Source organism: Plectropomus leopardus, chromosome 23, assembly GCF_008729295.1.
Source record: "Plectropomus leopardus isolate mb chromosome 23, YSFRI_Pleo_2.0, whole genome shotgun sequence".
Classification (NCBI taxonomy): Eukaryota; Metazoa; Chordata; class Actinopteri; order Perciformes; family Serranidae; genus Plectropomus; species Plectropomus leopardus.
Genome location: NC_056485.1, coordinates 17,105,611 through 17,124,792, shown reverse-complemented (window position 1 = coordinate 17,124,792; position 19,182 = coordinate 17,105,611). Strand labels below are relative to the sequence as shown.

At 40.7% G+C, this 19,182-nt stretch overlaps 1 protein-coding gene across 2 annotated transcripts in view; it reads left to right on the top strand.

The window, feature by feature from the left end:
* Positions 1-4,828: 4,828 nt before the first annotated feature.
* The window catches only part of svep1 (sushi, von Willebrand factor type A, EGF and pentraxin domain containing 1), a 113,314-nt gene continuing 98,960 nt past the window's right edge, over positions 4,829-19,182 (top strand). For both annotated transcript variants that reach the window (XM_042511964.1, XM_042511963.1), the window contains exon 1: positions 4,829-5,969. In XM_042511964.1, the coding sequence (XP_042367898.1) occupies positions 5,445-5,969 (525 nt within the window). In that variant the 5' untranslated portion in view covers positions 4,829-5,444. The remainder of the gene's footprint in view (positions 5,970-19,182) is intronic.

Here is a 19,182-nt window from a genome sequence, read left to right as displayed (position 1 = left end):
TTATCGTGCACCCCGAAACTATCACCATTTTACAGTCACTGACCTTTTGAGTGTTTTTGCTTTTCCAGAGGAAGAAGAAAGACAAGACAAGACAAGACAAGTGTTGAAGAAAGCAGAGGTAAACATCTTATTAGCCGTGTCTCTGTGTCTGACTTTCTGTTCTTGTGCTACTTATTTTAATTTTGATAACCTATAAATCATCTCTAACATTTGAGTCACTTTGCCAGGGCTTAGATAGTATTTTTGTCAAAGTGTGTGTGATGAAGGGACATCGTCAGCATCCTCAAAGTCCTCAAACTCAGATTCTCTGACTTGCACTCTTTTTTTACAATTTCCTTTTGCGTTCTGTTCAGTATTTCCTCAATTTCTGCCTGTTTGTGTGTACATTTGCGAACCCAACATGTGAATCTTTGCACACATCCATCATTTTGTGTCCACTTACTTCCCACAGATCCTTTAAAAAATGTCTTTATTTTTGTTTTTTGAAAGTCATCGTCTAAAATGAGGGGCCTTAAATTGTCTGGAATCTAAGAAAGGCGGACATTAAATTTAATCTGCGGCAGACTGACTGAGCAAATGTGTGCTTATTTGTTCTTTCTTCTTTGTATTTGGTTTCATTTTATATCTCTCAACAATGGCAGTTTCCGCAGCTTTATTTTCATTTTAAATTGTTAGGAGTCTGCTAAATTAGTGGCTGTACATAATGCCTAACTGCACATTTTAAAGAGTAAGGTTGTTTTTTTTTTAAACCTGGACCCTGTTTTCCCATGTTTTAGTGTCTAAGTTATTTAAAAAAAACACACACAATTTCCGTGACAACAAAAGAGGTCAAACAAAGACACTAAAGGCCGTCTTATCTTTCTTTCAACTCTCAGGGAAAAAGCAGAAACATTTTTTTCTTCTTTGGGGTTAAAGGGTAAGTTCTGCACTTTATATCGGGACCTTTTTTCCCATGTTTTTGTGTCTAAGTGACTAATAGAAACAACAAGTTTTGAAATTGGTCCAGTATTAAGCGAGAGGGCTGCAGCTGGCTGCAGTGGAGCAGGCTGCAGTGTAACTCTTAGCTGCATGTTTGCACTGTTAATTAAGGTTATTAAAGATTTTAAAGTGCTTGATTTTTGCCACTGACAGGTTCAGCTTGTTTTAAGTGTTTGACAACCTTATAGAAAGGACCCCTACACAGACAGACCTCTTTTGTTAAAAAGTAAGATCATTTTTGTTCAACCAGAAAAAGCCTAAAGCCACCAAAGTAAAACTCACCAGACTTCATTCAAATAAACAGTAATTTTATTATGTAAAATACACTTCATTGACAGTTGACAGGAACAAAATAAAACTCGCAAAACTCGCCTTAGTTCGTCTTTCCACTGTTCCAACAATCACCAATTCTGGTTTGGTTGAAATAATCCCTTAATTCACCCAGTTAGATCTGCAATATGCTGACTCTGTACATGCTTAAATTGCTCTTTATTTAAATGGAGTCTGGTGGAATCGACCATGGCAGTATCGGGGCTGTTTCTGGTTAAACATAAAGATCTTATTGTGTAACAAGACGATATATCAATAACAATCTAATCATGTCAGTGGCAAAAACAAATACTTAGAGCATGTTTGCACCATTGATTTATGTGTACTGAGTGGTTACATTGCAGCCTGTTTTCCCCATTACTGGCTGTTACGCTCTGACTCAATACTGGAGCAATTTCAAAAATTGATGTCACCATTAGTCACTTGAAGACGGAAACATTAGAAAATAGAAGACAGAAAAAATGTGTCTGTTTTATGTTATGACTGGAGAATTGAATGAAAGATAAGAAATCACATTTTTGACAATTCCAAGTGGTATTAAAAAAGTCTTAAAAAGTCTCAAATCTACTTTGCCATAACCACCTGAAACCTGGGAAAACCGGCTTAATGTCTTAAAAAAAACCCCATGGAAATAAGGCAGTGATCATTTTAACAGAGAAATCACCCCATTTTTTCATGGCAAGAAATTGATAAAAAATCTAAGAAAATTATTTAAAAATTAGCAACAATTAAACAATTGAAAACATAGTTTTCTGGACATTTCCCCCCTACCTTTTTTTAAAGATAATTTCCTATATCTACTTATTTCTTTAAATTCAAATGTCAAGTTGCTTATTGCTTTTTCACCATGTTTTTGCAAGAAATCAAACCAATCTTCTCAAGGCTCAAAGGCTGGAATACTTGAATATGTGAAAGGCGCCTGAACGCAGCACAAGAAAATTGATTTCTGTCCAGTTAAGCTGCAGGAACCCTGCGTGCAGATATCTGCACAGAAGCCTTGTACTGTACATAGAGGCCATACTCCCTCACTGGTTTCTCTTGAATACTCAGTGTGACCAACACACAACCCCCATCAACACACACTCACAATCCTCCTCTCCATCCACCACCCACCCGTCTCCCTTGGGACCCCCGCAAAAGTCTGGTGAGGGGTCTCTAGTGCCAGGAAGCAGGAAGTCACAGCTGTGCTCATCCCCCTTTCAGCATGTGTGAGAGCAAGAGTGTGTGTTTTTGTGTCTCTATCTGCATCTGTGTGAAGATCTGGGTCAGTGTGTGTTTTAGTCTTTATATTTCTGTGTTTGTGTCTCAGTCAGTTTATCTGGCCAGCATGACGCTACGTTCTATTCCCACCTCTTTGGTGCAGAAGTTTCCAGAGCCGTTAAATGAGAGAGACAGAGAAAAGCTGGCTTATACAGGCTAATAAACACTCTGTGTGCCTCAGCTGTGTGTCATTGTGGCTAATAGAGTGACTGACTGCACTGGACTGCTCTGGTGGAAACACAATAACACACACACACACACACATGCTCACTCAGTCAACTTTCTCCTTTTTTATTGATTCTGTCACCTCCTCTTACTCTTTATATCTTTATTTCTTCACTTTCTCTCTTTATTTTTCCCTTTTTTACTTTTCTGCATTTTAACTGCCACACTAACCTACACTGCCACCTGTAGTGAATTTGAAATACTCGACAAATGTAAACAGACAAACATAATGAATAATCAATGAATAATGAATCTGAAAGACGCAAAGGGTGCCCCGTGTGTCGCTATATATAAAGGTGGACGGCATGACAGTTCCCCCAAAGTAAAGCTTTAAAATCTCGATCGCCTCCTGGTGTCTACAGTATCAGTCATAAACCCCCCACGTCACTGAATGGGAGATGGGCCAAACTAAAGTACGCACCAAATCAAATTTTTAAAGATGGTAATATATTAAGGTAGTTCTCATTACTCTGATGTGTGTTTAAGGGATCATTTTGCTGATAAGTTTGCTTTTATAGAGTTTTTTTAATTCTACAAAAAGGGGTAGTTTCTGCCGTGATTGACAGTTGTGTCAGCCAATCGGTGTGCTTGCGTTCAATGGTGCTGCTTGCGATTGGTCGGACGAGTGTTACAGCGGCTCCAAATTACATCACCATGGTGATGTTTTGGCTTTGCTTAAGCATAGTGGTGGGAAGTGGGGACGCGTCGTTCATTTTAGTGTTGGTAATCGATGACCTGGGATTGGAACAGTTTTAATCTGCATCACCTGAATTAAAAAATGTAGAGGCAAAAGAGAAAAAAAAATTGGAATATGTGACAGTGGCTCTAAACATCCTTATAAAAAGTTAGTAAGATTGAAACCCAATAGGAAAAAAGACACACCTGCTGTATATAAAATAAAAAATCAAACCCCATCAGTTAGGCTCCAAAATCTTGTGGAAAGTCTTCCCCGAATGAAAGAGGCTGTTATAGTGGTGGATTACGCTCATGGTTTTGGAGTCAGATGTACAATCACGTATTGAAATAATGTTTAGGCGTCCACATACTTTTGACCGTGTAGTGTATCTAATTTTCTGTTTTGGTCCCCGTCTCCATCTCCCTCACTTCTTTATTCTCTGCTGCTTGTCTTGTTTCTGTCTCTGACTCTTCCTTCCTCGCGAGCCTCTGCTGCTCCTTGTGAAGCCAGCTCTTTGCTGTAAATCTCCGGCCTTTGGTTTAATAGGCGCAGTGTGCCTCTGTAACACCGGCTGCCTTTGTTTTGGTTACAGATAAAATCACTGAAGGAAAACACGGCAGCAGAGAGAGACGGAGAAAGAAGGAGAGGCTATAAGAGACCGAAAAGATGTAGAAAAACAGTGTGGTGAAAGAGTGTGTGTGAATCCCTGTGGTGCAGGAAGAAGCAGACAAATCCAAAGAGCAAGAAGGGCAATTCTCCCCTCCTCTTTTTTTATTTCTTGAACAAGAAGCAAAAAAAAAGGAGAGGAGGGAGAGGAAGTGATAGCTGCTGAAAGAGTGATGATTTGACAGAGCACGTATCCAGAGCAGACTTAACTACTTCCTAACTCTGGAGGACAGATTTCAGCTCTTCCTCCAGACTCTGCCAAACTCTGCATTTGTTTTAATCTGATTTATCGTTTTGCCCTCTCCTCCCTTCATCCCTCCTTTCATTCTCACTCTGTTTGATCTCATCGTGATGTTACCTTACGTGCACGGTGTGGACATGTGGAGTTGATCACAGTGGCTGTTTTTTTTTTTTTTTAAAGGGGGGGTTAAAAATGTTGAGTTGACAGGCAAGGCGCTGCACTGACATCGAACCTCACTCCACTGTCAGGACGAGAGAGACGCAGGGAGAGAGGGAGAGAGAAGGGGGTGGGGGTGAGAGACACAGAGAGATAGGGAGAGAGGGGGAGGTGAGAGAAAAGGAGGAGGAGAGATGAAGAGGGAAAAAAATGACTTCACGGCCATGACTGGACTGCCCCCTTTTTTCCCCTCAGCCTCTCTCTGTCTCTCAACTTTTTCTCCTCCGTCCTCCTCCTCCGTGTTTTTTTAAATGATTTGGGGAGAAGAGGGGAACAAGCATTCAGTGCTTGGCTGACGGTGGCGGCAGGAGCGGCACATAGAAAAAAGCCAGAGGGGCAGCACAACGGGACTGAGGAGGATTGAAGAGGCTTGGGGTTTTTTGGATCTGGTGCACAGATTAGAAGATTGACTTAGAGACAGAAAAGGCAGGAAAGAGTGAGAAATGACTTATAGATTTATACAGACTCTTAAGAAGCTTTAAACAACATATTTACACAAACAAACTGTAGAAAAAGCCAGATATACAGGTTTATTTTTGTAGAAAAGACAGGAAGGCAGTATCCTGTGAGCAGGCTTAAACATTTTTCCAGACAGGACTGGAGTTTTCTTCCACTGGAGAGAAAGAAGCAGATGGACAGAGACACATTTTGAATGAAAAGACTCCTCATCTTCATTCAGCAATGCTTTTGAGGAACTCTGCACTGAACTCTTTCTATCTGATATGTTCCTGGACGCTGACACAGGCATAGGAGACGTTTAAATTCACTGAATTCCTCTTGAGAAGAGGATCCACGCGTTGTGTGTTTTTTTTTTTTCTCCAAAGTTCTTCAGCGCAGGTGCTGACTCTCACTATGTTTTCTCAAAGGTTCCCTTTATGGACTTCTTGCCTTTTGGTCTTGTGCATCCTGGACGTATGGACCACAGCCGGGCAACAAACTCAACCGCAGTCCCGCCGCTTCAGGCAGATGCCACCTTTAACCTCCTCCTCGTCAGCCGGCAACCTGTCAGAGAGCGCAGAGAGCAAAGTGGAGCGCCTCGGCCAGGCATTCAAGCGAAATGTCCGGGAGCTACGAGAGAAAAGCTCCTGCCTGGACCTGGTCTTCCTGGTGGACGAATCCTCCAGCGTAGGGGCCAACAACTTTCTGAGCGAGCTGAGGTTCATACGCAAGATGCTTTCTGACTTTCCCGTTGCGCCGGAGAACACGCGGGTGGCGCTGGTCACTTTCTCATCCAAGACCCATGTAGTGACAAGGGTGGACCACATCTCAGCACCTAAGTCCCACCAGCACAAGTGTTCGCTGTTCAACCAGGAGATCCCGGCCATCAACTACAGAGGAGGCGGCACCTACACCAAAGGAGCCTTCCAGCGGGCAGCGGTGAGTCAAAGATAAAGTCAACATTAATGTCAGTGAGGTGTGCATGAGTTGGTTTATTTCGCATCTTAATAATGAAACTGAGCTTGCTTTTCTTAAACTTTTTTTCTATATGTGTGACTGCTCAGTGTCTGTGTGTGTGTGTGTGTGTGTGTGTGTGTGTGTGTGCGCAGGGAGTAATTGCGGCTTAGTGAGGTTGATGTTGATGAGGCCCTGCGTAGCCTCCCTGTTGCTTCCTCTAAATTACCCCCCAGCAGATAGCAAGGGGAAGCCTCTTGCTGCCTAATTGTTCAGGAGTTTCCAGTGATAAAAATACCATTAAGAGGGAGCACACATACAGATGCATGCACCAACCAACTTGTGCAAACATGAAAATCACCTGCATGCATGTAGCACTGAACAACAATGAGCAAAAGGTTTGGAAAAATGGTACCAACTTTTTCCCTGTAGTTTCGGTTGTAAAGGCTGAATATGCTGTAGAACCAGGGATTGGGGGGTTATGCGAGGTTACAAAGGGTCAAAATGTTAGCTTGTTTATGGTTTGTTGATTTGAGCTGCCTGACACCCAGCGGCGCTCACACACTTAAACACACACGCACCAAGGACATATGGCACAGTTCATCCGTCAAGTCCAAACAGCCCAGCTGTAAAAGCTGTGTTGGTGGTATAGGGGCTGGTCCTGTATAAACACACACACCTCGGCTCATGCCTCAGATCTGCATTCAGTTAGGAGAGTTTTTGCATTCAGGTGTTTTTGGGGTCTGCAAACTCACAGAGAAATACTTCTGCAGTCTGCTGATAGTTGTTGCGTCCACACAGATGGAAGCACATCATGGCTCAAAATAGATGTTATGACTGGGTGCGCTGAAGTCAGAAAACCTCTTTGATGGATGTTCAGATAGCGAAGCTTGCTGTGCAGTGATGTTGAATGAAAAGGCTGTTGAAGTGTGACAAATCCATTCAGTGATAAGACAATAAGGCAGATATTGGATCATCACCTGGATGACCTTTTGTGGTGTCTGAGCAACTTTGAAATACGATCTTGACACAGACAAATAATAAAAAGGAGTCTCCAGGGTGGAAGTCTTGTTCTGTCCCATCTTTTCACCAAGACTTCTTCCTATGTGGAGCAGTTGGCTCTTTAATACAACACCTGACTTTCTGGCAGAAAGTCTTAAAGGCTCCTCCTCCTTTGTGAGATCAGCGAGGACTTGGGTAAAGACTTTTGCAAGCACTACAGATTTAAAATGATGTGATAGGATTATAATTTACATGTAGATACACATATACGGTATGAATGTTTTATTTTTTTGTGGTTAAAAAAATAGGCATCAAGTAATTATGGACTGGAACTGATAAGATTTCATTGATACCATTAGCATTAAGGATTCTGCTTATTGGTCTGATTCTTTCTCAGTTCCCTTACTGATTCCTGATCAAATTCTTGTAGGTTTTCAGCAACAAGGCAGTTGTTTTATTATTTTTAAGTCTAAAAGCAGTGTAGAAACAGCTGACAAAAGGCGTGCATGTGACACAGATGTTACTATTACATGGGATATTGACCCTCGGACATGCTGCCTGGTTAGGAAGCAGTGGCACTTGTGTTTAGTGTGTTAAATACGTGTCATTCCTGTAATTTAAGCCCATGTTGCATAGAAAGATGTTTCAGCATCATGACATTCTTTTGCGCAATTGGCAAAAAAATGGCAACATTGATCAAAGGAGTTGATTAGCTCGGATGCAAATGATTCTGATGGATTGGACCATTTAGAACCGGTTCTCAAGTGGAACCAGTTCCCCAAAAAAGGTGTTCTAAGAATCATGATCGCTCCAGTTCCTTGCAGTTCAAACACAATAACCTGAGGGGTTCCTAAAACTATGAAAAAGTTCCTCCGATCCAAAAACACTTAATAATATATTCAGAAAATGGCCACCTTAAAACCCATATAACTTTGATGCTGCAGCACCTTTTTTCCATGAATGCACTATAAATATATATAAAAAATCACCTCACACAAAGAGGTAGGTAAGCTGAGTTTTGGCAGGTTAACCTCTTGAATCCATCCCTTTTTTAAAAGCTAATAGTCTTGGACCGTATCCTCCGGCTTAGCGCTGAAAGCTTGGCCCTCAGGACAGGTTTTCAGCTCGCCCTCCTCTTAGTTAAGTGCTGATAAGGAGACCGCTGGCTGCATCCCAGCTGCTAAAGACCACAACAATACCAAGAAAAGGCTTTCTGGGGGGAACTTTAGTGCCTTTATCGCTATTCACAAACACTCTGAATGTTTTGGGTGATTTATCAAGTGATGTAGTAGTCTACATCAGCCAAAGATGGCTGTAGAAGAAAAGTAGGGCGTACCGCTGCTGCTCAGGCTCTTAAGTCGGCTTCCAAACATTGTTTTTGATTCAAAGTCTGATTAATATAAAAGATCAGATTTCATTCTGTTATTCACTTATCATAGCCAACAAACTCTGCTCTATTTCTTTTCAGTATGGCATCCGCATGGTGAAAGTCCGTAGGCTGACTTGAGCGATGTATGAGTAATGGGAGAGCTACGTGCAGCCTACACAGGGCTGAGATTTTTTTTTTGGAAAGATAGATGAGACTACCAGATACAGACCCGAGACACAACCGGTACTCCAGAAAGCACCCAACACCTGACAGATTCAGTCTGACGTTTACTGCATCTTCACATGATCGAGGAAGTGATGTCAAGAAAAACAGGCCTGCGTGTGATTTATCGCCTGATCTCTGCGTTATTTTACCGCCCGTCTGAATCTGACTAGGAAGAGAAAAAAGGGAGCGTTCGTCGTCTCTTTCCATTAGCTGCGTAAAGGATGGGTCTGCTAACACTAATCTACAAAGCGCATATCCGCCCGTCATCGTGTCCCGGCTGAACTGTAGCGCCACTGTCTCAGTGTGTGTCAAATTGGGAACTTTGTGTGTGAGTGCATTTAATTCGTGATTTTGTGTCTGTACACGTGCCTCCATGCGTTTGTGCTCCTGAGGCTTCAAGGGAAAATTCAGCGGTGTGTGTGAACGTGTGCATCTGTGTCAGAAAAGAAAAAGAGACGGCGAAAGTAAGAGAGAGAGGATAATTGATAATTGCAGTATAATAATAATAATGCCATATTTTATTCCCTTGGCTGGTCTTGGCTGTTCTAAGTGCTGTAGAAAGCTGGGATCCATTAAGAGAGACATTTTTCCACCAGCCGTGCATGTAGAGACAGGGCTCTCCTCCAGCACTCTTCGTCTCTGTCTCACTGTGTCTCTCTGTAGTCTCTCTTTTCCCCCAATATATAACACAGTTGGTTAAAAGCATCAATGTATGTAGGTTAAAAAGTAAATTCTGAATCAGAAGTTTCTGATTTTTCTCACTTAGTTTAATCAAATATTGTATTTAGAGTCAGACTCAAGTAAGGCAGTGTTAATATCTGTATAGTGATTAAAACTGAGTAATAAAGGCTGCTTATATAAGTCATTTCGCCCTTCTCAAACTCTCTGTAATGGTGTTATATGCTGCAATGTTTTTTACATCATATCTAAAGGCAAACGTGTTTATAGCTGTTCCAAACACTAAGGCGTGGCAAGAAGCCTACCTGTCTTAAAAAGCAGTGAGATGCAATTAATTGGAGAAATTTGACTTTCTGACAGTTTTTTTTCTTGAAGGCATTCATTTTTTCGCACACAAGTTTACACTTGATATGTAATGAAAGAGGCCGATTGTACTGGCAGCCGACAAGCCAATAGAGTTTAACTTCTGAGGAAGAAAAAATAATGTGAATAACAGAAATTTTGCTACAGTAAATCCTTCAAGTCAACAGGGTGCTCCTGTATGCTTTGCCTTAGTGCCTCTGTACCCCACAACACGTCAACAGGTTTAAAAGTAGGGCTGGGTGATATGGAGAAAATCAGATATCACTATTTTTGGTGAAATCCTTGATATTGTGATGATATTGTAGGGTTGACTCTATTGGTGCTTTCACAAAATGTTTACACAATGAGATTTGTAATGAATAATCATCAGGTGATTGTTCCTAGACTGGAAAGCAGCAGAGAAACTGTTGGCGAAAGGATAAGGTCCGCGGAAGTAGCAAGTGATGTAAATTCATGTTTTCTTCTTTTCAGTTTTGGTTGTTGTAAAATTGTTAGTAAATTTCATTGAGTGGCATTAAAAAATCTTAAAAAGTCTTAAATCTAACATGCCTTAAGGTGTAGGGACCCTGTAAAGGTGTGGATAGAAAGTCAGCGCTCAAAATATATTGAAGTTCGTTACTCAGCCTGTCTCTTCTTTAACATAAATCAGCACATTGTTCTGTGTCTGTGCGTTTGAAATAACGTACATGAGGTCAGATGTCATATACTATGAGTTTATTATGAGCGCAGCACTGACATAATAACTCAAAGTGCCTCATTTCAGGCTCTGTCTCTCCTCAACCTCACATCTGACATGATAACCTGGTAGCTGACATCACTCACCGCGCCATAGTTTCATGACCGTCCTACAAAGAAGCTGATTGATGACTTTCAGTAGATGTTGTTACACCCCTGAGAAATAACCACTGTACTGTACCTGAGACAGAAATAGTTCACATCACCTCCTCCGAACTGAACCTGATTCCTCTTCTCTCTACTTACAGTAATTGCCCTAAAAAAAAGTCAATCCATTTTCCTGCTCTTTTTACCTCTCCTTTAATTTATTTTCCATGCGTTCGCCTTTTTACATGACCAAATATCTTCAAGGCAATATGGCTCAAAGCCTTTCATTTTATTCTGTTGGTCGCTAGTAATCTTGTTGATCCAGGAATTACGGCTTTTTCCATTGTTGCTTTTATTATAGCTTGCTTTGGATACGAGTGTCGGCTATAAAAATACTGGGAGAGAAAACTCTGTATCTGCAATAGCCAGTTAAAAATCCCCGCCATCACTTGTTTTATGTCTCATCATCTGTCTCCATCCTGAAGATTCGCCTCTGGGTTGCCGTGTGTTGCCAGATAAAAACCCCTTCTTGCTCTCTGCAGGCGGGCCTGGCTTTGGCAAAGAAAGGCGAGCACTAAACTGAACTTGGCGGCCGCGCTGTGTCAGTCGGCCCTCGCAGTTGCATAAGACACAGACAGATGGGCAGCGTGTGAAGAAGGATGACGAGAGAAAAGGAGTGGGAGAGAAATGGAAGAATGAGAGGAAAAAAAGTAGAAGAAAGAGGGGGAAAAAGCCCTGGATCAAGGAATTGATAGAAAGAATGTGGCTCCTTCTGGTTATTCACAGTAATGTTTTTACCTGACTGCTGGTTGGCCTCTGTCCGAGTCTGGGTCAAATCAGACTTTAGAGCAGTTTAAAGGCGTTTGCCACTTAATAAAAGAAGCTTTCTGTTCAGCCAGCTGGTGAGTTTCTAGGACTTAAATCTGTATAGATTGGACTAGCAGGTCGAACATTTTCCTATGATTCTTTAGCCAGATCAAACTAAAGAAAATGTTGGCATTTTGTATTTCCGCAATCCAAACATATCTTACAGTTGTATGTTTCGTATATGTACATATATCATTCTACAGTGATGTAATATATAAGCTGCTTGTTTTTAGCAACTCCTCGCTGAGTTTCCAGTGGTTTTTTGTGCCACCAAAAGTTGGTGTTTTTTAGCAACCTGCTGCTACGTTTCCAATTATGATATTGCCACCAAATGTTGGTGTTTTTTAGTGAACCTTTGCTTCTTTTCCAGTGGCCTTTGTGCCACCAAATGTGAATTTTACTTTGCATCCCACTGCTGCGTTTCTGGTGGCGATTGTACTACTAAATGTGAATGTTTCTCAGCAAAACTTGACTGTGTTTTTAGCGACATTTGTGCCATCAAATTTGGGTGTTTTCTAGCAACCCATTGCTTTGTATTCAGTTGCTTTAGTGCCACTAGTTGTGGTGTTTCATTTGCAACTTGTAACTGTGTTCCCAGGTGCTTTTGTGCCACAAAATGTGGTTGTCTTTTAGCGACCTGTAGCTGCGTTTCCAGCGTTGATTGTGCCACCAAATGTGGTTGTTGTATTAGCGACCCAATGATATGTTTCCAGCAGCTTTTGTGCCGCCGAGTTGTGGTGTTTTTAGCAACTCAATGCAATATTTCCAGCGGCTTTATGCCACCAAATATTGGTGTTTTTGGTGACTCCAGCAGCTTTTCTGTCACCACTTGTGAGTTTAAGCCCAAACATAATCTTTTTCTAACCAAAGCCAAGTGGTTTTTGTGTCTAATCATAAACACACGTTACCATGTCCTTCTTGAAACGTAAAGAAGCATAAAGTTTCAACATATCCGCTACATATTAACGTACAAATGTAACGAATCCGTTGTTTGCAGTAACATTCATTGCAAACATTAATCCTGGCAATTGGGTTGGATTCCTTCAATGACCCCTAATGTGCCCAACTCAACAGGAAAAGACACGCACATACACACACACACATGCAGCGTTTATGGCCCAGCTGCATGTCTTTACATGGCTGTCATCATATAAATCAGAGAGGTCATGTTCTCGACGGTAAACTGGAGTGCGTGCATGAGAATGTATGTGCTTGCATTTATAGACATTGTACTTTTGTCCTCAACACAGAACTCTGGACGTTTGAATACAACCCAAATCTCACAAATTGATGTTTTTTCCTGCATGATTTATGTCCTGCAAACATCCAGCAAGGATGAACTAAGCCAAACAGATTGAAGCCGGCCCAATCTGAAATCTTTTTGGAGCGGTTTGGTTTTTATTTTGAATTCAAACAGAGTGTCTTGCTGACTTCCAAACCTTGTAAACATGCAATTGAATTCAGATAGACATTGTAGATAAAAAAATAAAGCATAATGTAACTATAAGCTCTAGTTATCACCTCGAATTATTCAAACAGACATTTTGCTGCATAGTTTAGAAAAAGTGTAGCCACTGTGTTTTTCCAGTTAGAAAGCTTGAATCAAAGCCCACATTTGTCCACTAAAATGTAGAAATATTCCAAGTTGATGATTCAGAGAAGGGGAACACTTGTCAATCACACTTCATACAGCTCTACTTGAGATGATGCCGTTCTTCATTGAGCTTTGCCAGACCACAGCAAGCGAAACAAATAGCGAGCGTTTATGAGGCCCCCCGTCTCATTCCAGTGGGTCAACGCCGTTTCTTCCATTCCTCCCGTTTTCATGCTTTTCCATCATGCTCTCCTCCAGAGCCGCAGACCTCACCAGCAGAGTGTCAGGCAGGGGAACGTCACCCTCGTCAGCCTTGACGCATCACAGCCAAAATATGCAGTATTATTTTACAAAACATCGTCTATTAGATTAAATGAGGCTTGTGTAAGTCGCTTGTATTTGGCCTGTGGAGATGAACTGTAGAGATTTTGTAAATTCTTGGCCCCTCTAAAGTGCACGCACACACATTTACACTTGATGTTAATGTTTGAGAGTCTGTGCTTTTTGCCTGAATTTCTGAATAACCGGTAATGAGATGGAGAGTGCAGCAAATTAAGGCGGGAAATGAACACCATCAATCACCTGAATGCTGGAAAATTCTGTCTACGGCGGGTGATTTTCAGCGAGCTTTTTATTTCTAGAAAATATATTTGCTTACTGGAGCATTTTTTATTCTCTTGGCTGAGTCACAGGGGAAATTTTAAGCAAGCCGATGAACTCTCACCAGGACTCAATTCAAGCAAGAAGAAAGTGGGAAGTGACACCATAGCGATACAGCTGCATACATGTTAGGATTTGAGGACGTTTCTAGGATCCTAGGACATTTTAGGATTTTAGGACATTTCTTGGATTTTTAAGATGTCTTGCTCTCTTTAGGATTTAGGGCGATTCCTGGATTTTAGGACATTTCTAGGATTTTTGTACATTTCTAGGATTGTAGGACATTTCTTTGATTTTAGGAAGGTCCTGGGACTTAAAGACATTTTGAGGATATTTCTAGGTTTTTTGGACATTAGGGGCCTGACTAGGACCTCTGTTGCGGGTGTGGGAGATCCTCTGCTGGCTCTTTATTCGATAAACAAGCTCCCTTTTGATGCTGTTTTTGCATCTTATGTATACTAAAAGTACAAAAACACGGCCGTAAAGCGATAACATGGAGAGCTAAGAGAATAAACTTATTTCCTCTTCAAATCTCCCTAAAATAGAAGCAAATATGTATGACTGTTGTAAAGAAGAAAGGGGGAAGATGCGTACAGTTTCACAGAAAGAGCTGTTGCAAACAACTGCCCACTGCAACAAATGAAAGCAAGGTGCACTTCTTTGATCCGGTCCCTACGGCTGGACTCAGCCACGATAAGATGATAAGAAAAGTCTCTGTTTCCTGTCTGTGCAACTGCCACTTTCCGCCATCTCACCCTTAATCATTTCCTCCCCCTCAGTCTGTCTGCTCCTTCCCTCATCTCCTCCTCCTCCTCAGAGTCAGAGGGTCTCCGGCAGGGTTGGATGAGACAGAAGGATGGAGCAGACAGGCCGCTTCACCTACCAGCCAGAAAAGCTCTGATAAGACAGAGGCCAGACAGGAACGTCCACAGACACCAGACGTTAAAATTTTGCAGTCTGCAGTGGGATCTGGGACACTACCATTACTGTTTATAGCACCTCATATATCTGTGAAATGATTAATCACAACAGTAATGGAAGGCTTGAAAGTAACACATATTGCTTTTCTGTCCTAAAACACGATAAGAGGTGGATGGAGCAGCACACCACTCATGATCTCAGTTTTGCTTTTAAAGCTGAAATTTCAGTTTTGCTTATAAAGCTGAAACTTGTAACTTTAAGCAGGTGTAAACTACAGCCCAGATGTCGCATTTTTTTTTGCATGTATTTAAGTCCTGAAGTTAGTCAGCAGAGTATGATAGCATCTCCAAATACAGTACACGCAAAGGGATAAAATTCTTAATCATAAAGTTGCAATCATGAAGATTTCAGTCCTGGTTGATTGGGGGCAGCAAAAGAAACTAAAGCTGTGTTTATAAAGAAGTTAGGCTGTAAAACTCGTGTTATTTGTTGGCGTTGGTTCGTAGAACAGCTGATGTATGGTGTGTGCATGTAAACACAGGATCCAGGGAGCCGTTTCAACAATTTATTGAAGAAATTGTGAATATTACTTTTGTCCTCTGTGGTAGACGCACTTTTCAGGAACAATAGTGATAATATAACAAACACATAACATTTCCTGTGAGTACTTCATAATAAGGAGTCACCTCATTTCGTCACTTAAATGTTTTTTATGGGAGGCTTCAGCAGTAGGAGATCTTAAATTTGATACTTGATACAGCATTTTTTCCATGAATGTCACCCTTGACACCCATTTCCTAATACTGCAACTCTGTAAATATAGCAATGCTTTCATCAGTGGGCCGTAGGCTCAATCACCTTTGTGTTACCTCATCTGGCAATACATGGTGACTCACAGCAGACCTTTATTTTGAGGAAAATCTTTGGGATTATTACTTAAAGCTTTAAACCTTATAGTAAGTTTAGTATGGTATGAGCGAGTTTTTCCTTCTCCAGCTGTTTGATTTGAATAACTTTAGGAGCCTAAAGGGATAAATCAATGCAGTGTTTCACAAAAAAAAGCAATCATCAGAGAAAAGTCTTAAAGTCAATTATTTTGTGTAGCTGAATACGTTTCTTTCCTATCTGTAAATCATCATGCGATCCTTCAGATCTACCTCGTGACTCATTTGAGGAATCCTGACCCCCAGGTCGGAAACCACTGAGCTAGATCAAAACCGTCAAAAATAGAGATTTCCAGTTGTTTCTCTTTCTTTCTGGCTCACAAAACCAAAATTTGGTTCTTGTATTTCTGTTTTTCCTCAAACTGTTCCTTTAATGTTTAGTTTTAGTATGACTGAATGTCCAAAGGATTCGACTTCATTACAGAGTTTATTGGTTTTGGAAAGTAGGTGCTACCTGAGAGCAGTCATATAAATGATGATATATTTCAAATGTGATTTTATTGTAAGCAGATATCTTAATATAATTCTTTAATACCATAATGTGCTTGACTTTCGTGGCCTAAAATCCTATTGTAATAGGAGCAACTTTACTTTTGAAATACATCAAGTCCTGTTCTCCTTACACACTCTTCACTGGGTGCTCACCTGGCACGTAAACTCAGGGTGTAGTTGGAAAGTTATTCAGACACTGTCATGGTGATCGAGACCATAGACTCAACATCATTGTGTGTGTGTGTGTGTGTGTGTGTGTGTGTGTGTGTGTGTCTGTTTTGGGTTTAGAAGGAAGAAATGCTTTAGTCTCCTGTTCTGGGCCTCTTCATACTGAATCATTCTGACAGAAATATTCTCCGTTCTCTTCTTTCATAACTTTGTCCATCAACCTCAAATATGCTTCATGGAGGCACATTTTTTCTCACAAAATGCTTTGACAGAGCTGGTTATTTTTCCGTTTTGTCATCGTTAATACTTCTGTTGGGATGAGAAGAAACAGTTGGATTTTTTTTCATATTAACTACTCATGCTAAAACATTTTGATTAAATCATTTTTAAGTCATTTTAATATGAAGATGTGCTGCTTTTTTTGGTCTTTTATGATAGTGAATGAAATATCTTTAGCTTAATCAAACAAGCTTTTAAAAAACATTGTATTCTACTACTTGTTGTTGTCCCAGTGATCTAGGTCATGGTAATTGTAGGTGCTATATCGTAGGCAACTGGATTTGCATGACGTTTTGTCTCTCATCTAAGCGGCTTCTGTATTGATACAATACCGTACGCAAAATATTGCGTCTCTATGCAGTATTAATTTTTGGTCCCCCACCCCGATAACACAGGTGGCTTTCCATCTTAACACATGAAATAAAACAAGATTTTCCACCATTGGTCCTGCTGATGGAGGTGGGCCTGAGCTTGGAGCTCTGCAGCAGGGCCCTGTTGGAGAAACAGAGACTAAAAGTGACTAAATACTGGACTTAACACTTTCTAGTTCACCGGAAACAAGACTCTAAATGAATGATAATGTTGCACTGCTGGATCTTGTAATTCAATCAGTTATTGCTGGTTTAAAGATAATTGTTTGCATAACTAACTATCCATGACTTCAACATGCGTACAGCCTGCCCTGTAAAGTGCTTAAGCTGCACTCTATCTCACTGTGTCTAATTGTAGAGACAATATTTGTCTTTATTACTTAACGTCGGCCTGTGCACTCCTGTTCCTTCTCTCGTCACACTCGGCTCACCCCTGCCCTCCTCTCTGAAATGGATACCGAATATTTTCCAGAAACGGGGGCCTACTTTCCGACCTCTGAACGTCTAGAAGGACCCCGAGGCCTCCTCATTCACCATTATCTCACACAAACACAGACACACAGCGTGACGTGCGAGCTGGCCTGATGTTCTTGACCTCAGATGAAAAGCAGCACATCAAATTTAAATCAATAATCAAAGCAAGAATAGACCAGTTTTTCATTTTTTAACCCTGTGAAACCTGAGCAAATTGGTTTGATATCTTTCAAACACATGGTAAGAAGGAAATGAGAAACTAAACAAGACGTTGCCCAAAAATTAGCAAAAAATTAATTGAAAAATAAGCAAAAAAAGGAGAAGAAAATGAAAGTTAAAAATACAAGTAATCCAAAAAAATGTTTTTACTGTAATATGATTTTAAATATTTAATTAAAATAATTTAAAATTAGGTTTTCTGGACATTTTTTTTTCTAATTCTTTTAAAATTCGCTCTTTAAAAACTTTTTTTTCAGGCCATTTTCTTGCCACCTTTTACTATTTTCTTGCAATTTGTCAGATTTTTTTTTTTTTTTGCCAAGCTGCTCATTGCATTCATTTCCCCCATGTTTTCAAAAGATATCAAACCAATTTGCTCAAGTTTCAGTATTCAATTTCTTGTGAAAGCTTCTTGAACGCAGCACAAGAAAATTAATGTAAATCTAGGTTTAAATTTTAGAATTATTGCATGTCTGAAGAAGTGGTCAACAGATGTGTTTGAACTGATACCTCTGTTCTCTAGCAGCTGTCACCATGTATTGATAACTCGGGACCCTTTGAGTTCCCTGACTATCAGATATCTGTGAAAAGGTGTTAACAGACAGCCGGGTAGGGCAGAGATATGCACGCCTAAAGGTCAGCAGCGGTTAAAGGCAGTGGGTGCATCTGCAGCTCGTGCTAGTGCAGAAAGAGGCTGAATTTGGCCAAATATGTGCAAACTGTCAGGAAACTGGATGCTCACAAAGATCCCTTTGAAGTAGTCCCAGCTGCTAGGAATGCTGCAGTGTCTTATCTTTCTAGTTAGACACACTATTATGGAAGTATTCAAAAAGTTGTTGAAAATGTAGATTATCTTGTCTGAGAATGAGCCAGTTTGTCCACCAAGAGCTGAAGCCAAGCAACAGTCTTTAAAGACGCACCACAGTTTGTTTTAATCGTTTTGTTCTGAGCCATTTTGTAATAGATTTTCCGAACCCTGGATATCTCATTTGGAACCAAACCCTTCAATTTGACAGAGTGAGACTTTTTCGAAGCCCAATCCAAGGTCACTAGTTTCCTCCAACAACCCTCCAAGCATCCTGGTCCCATCTGTATTCCCTTCAGCAGACTTGGCAGTGTTAAGACCAGACTATATCCTTCCTCATCTTCTTTAGATCTTTCTTTTGGAGATCAGCAGTCTTACCTCTCCAGGATCCACTATGAGTCCAACACAAATTTAGGAAAACCCGAGTTCAGATTTCACATCCATCTCGTTGCCAAGAAAAGTCCTGGTGTCGATCCATTAGGGGTAACGAAAGCAAGCTGATACGATTAAGTTTCACACAAAACCATGCAGTTTGGAGAAGTTCAGTGAACCCTTAGGGGCTGTTTGGTGCATTTTATGCTCTTTTCATTTATCATTTTTGATCATTTTGGCTGTTTATTTGAATGGCACACATTTTCGCAAGATTGTGTACTTTTGTTTATTCTTGGAATTTCCAGCTCAGCTCCTACAATAAGTCTAACATGTTAAATGCAAAAAAAGTGCCATTGAAACCCATTCAAACTGGAATTTTTGATCCCACAGCCATCAAAGCATAAAAACATGCAGTGTATTATTTCTGGGTGTCATTCTGGGCTTTTGTCTTAGAATTTGCCATTTTTACTATTTTCCACCTGATGATGTCATTTTTACCATATATGGCATGTGGAGAAAATACATGCTATTTCCACTAGGAGCACTTTCACAATAGCTGTTGCTGCAAAACAT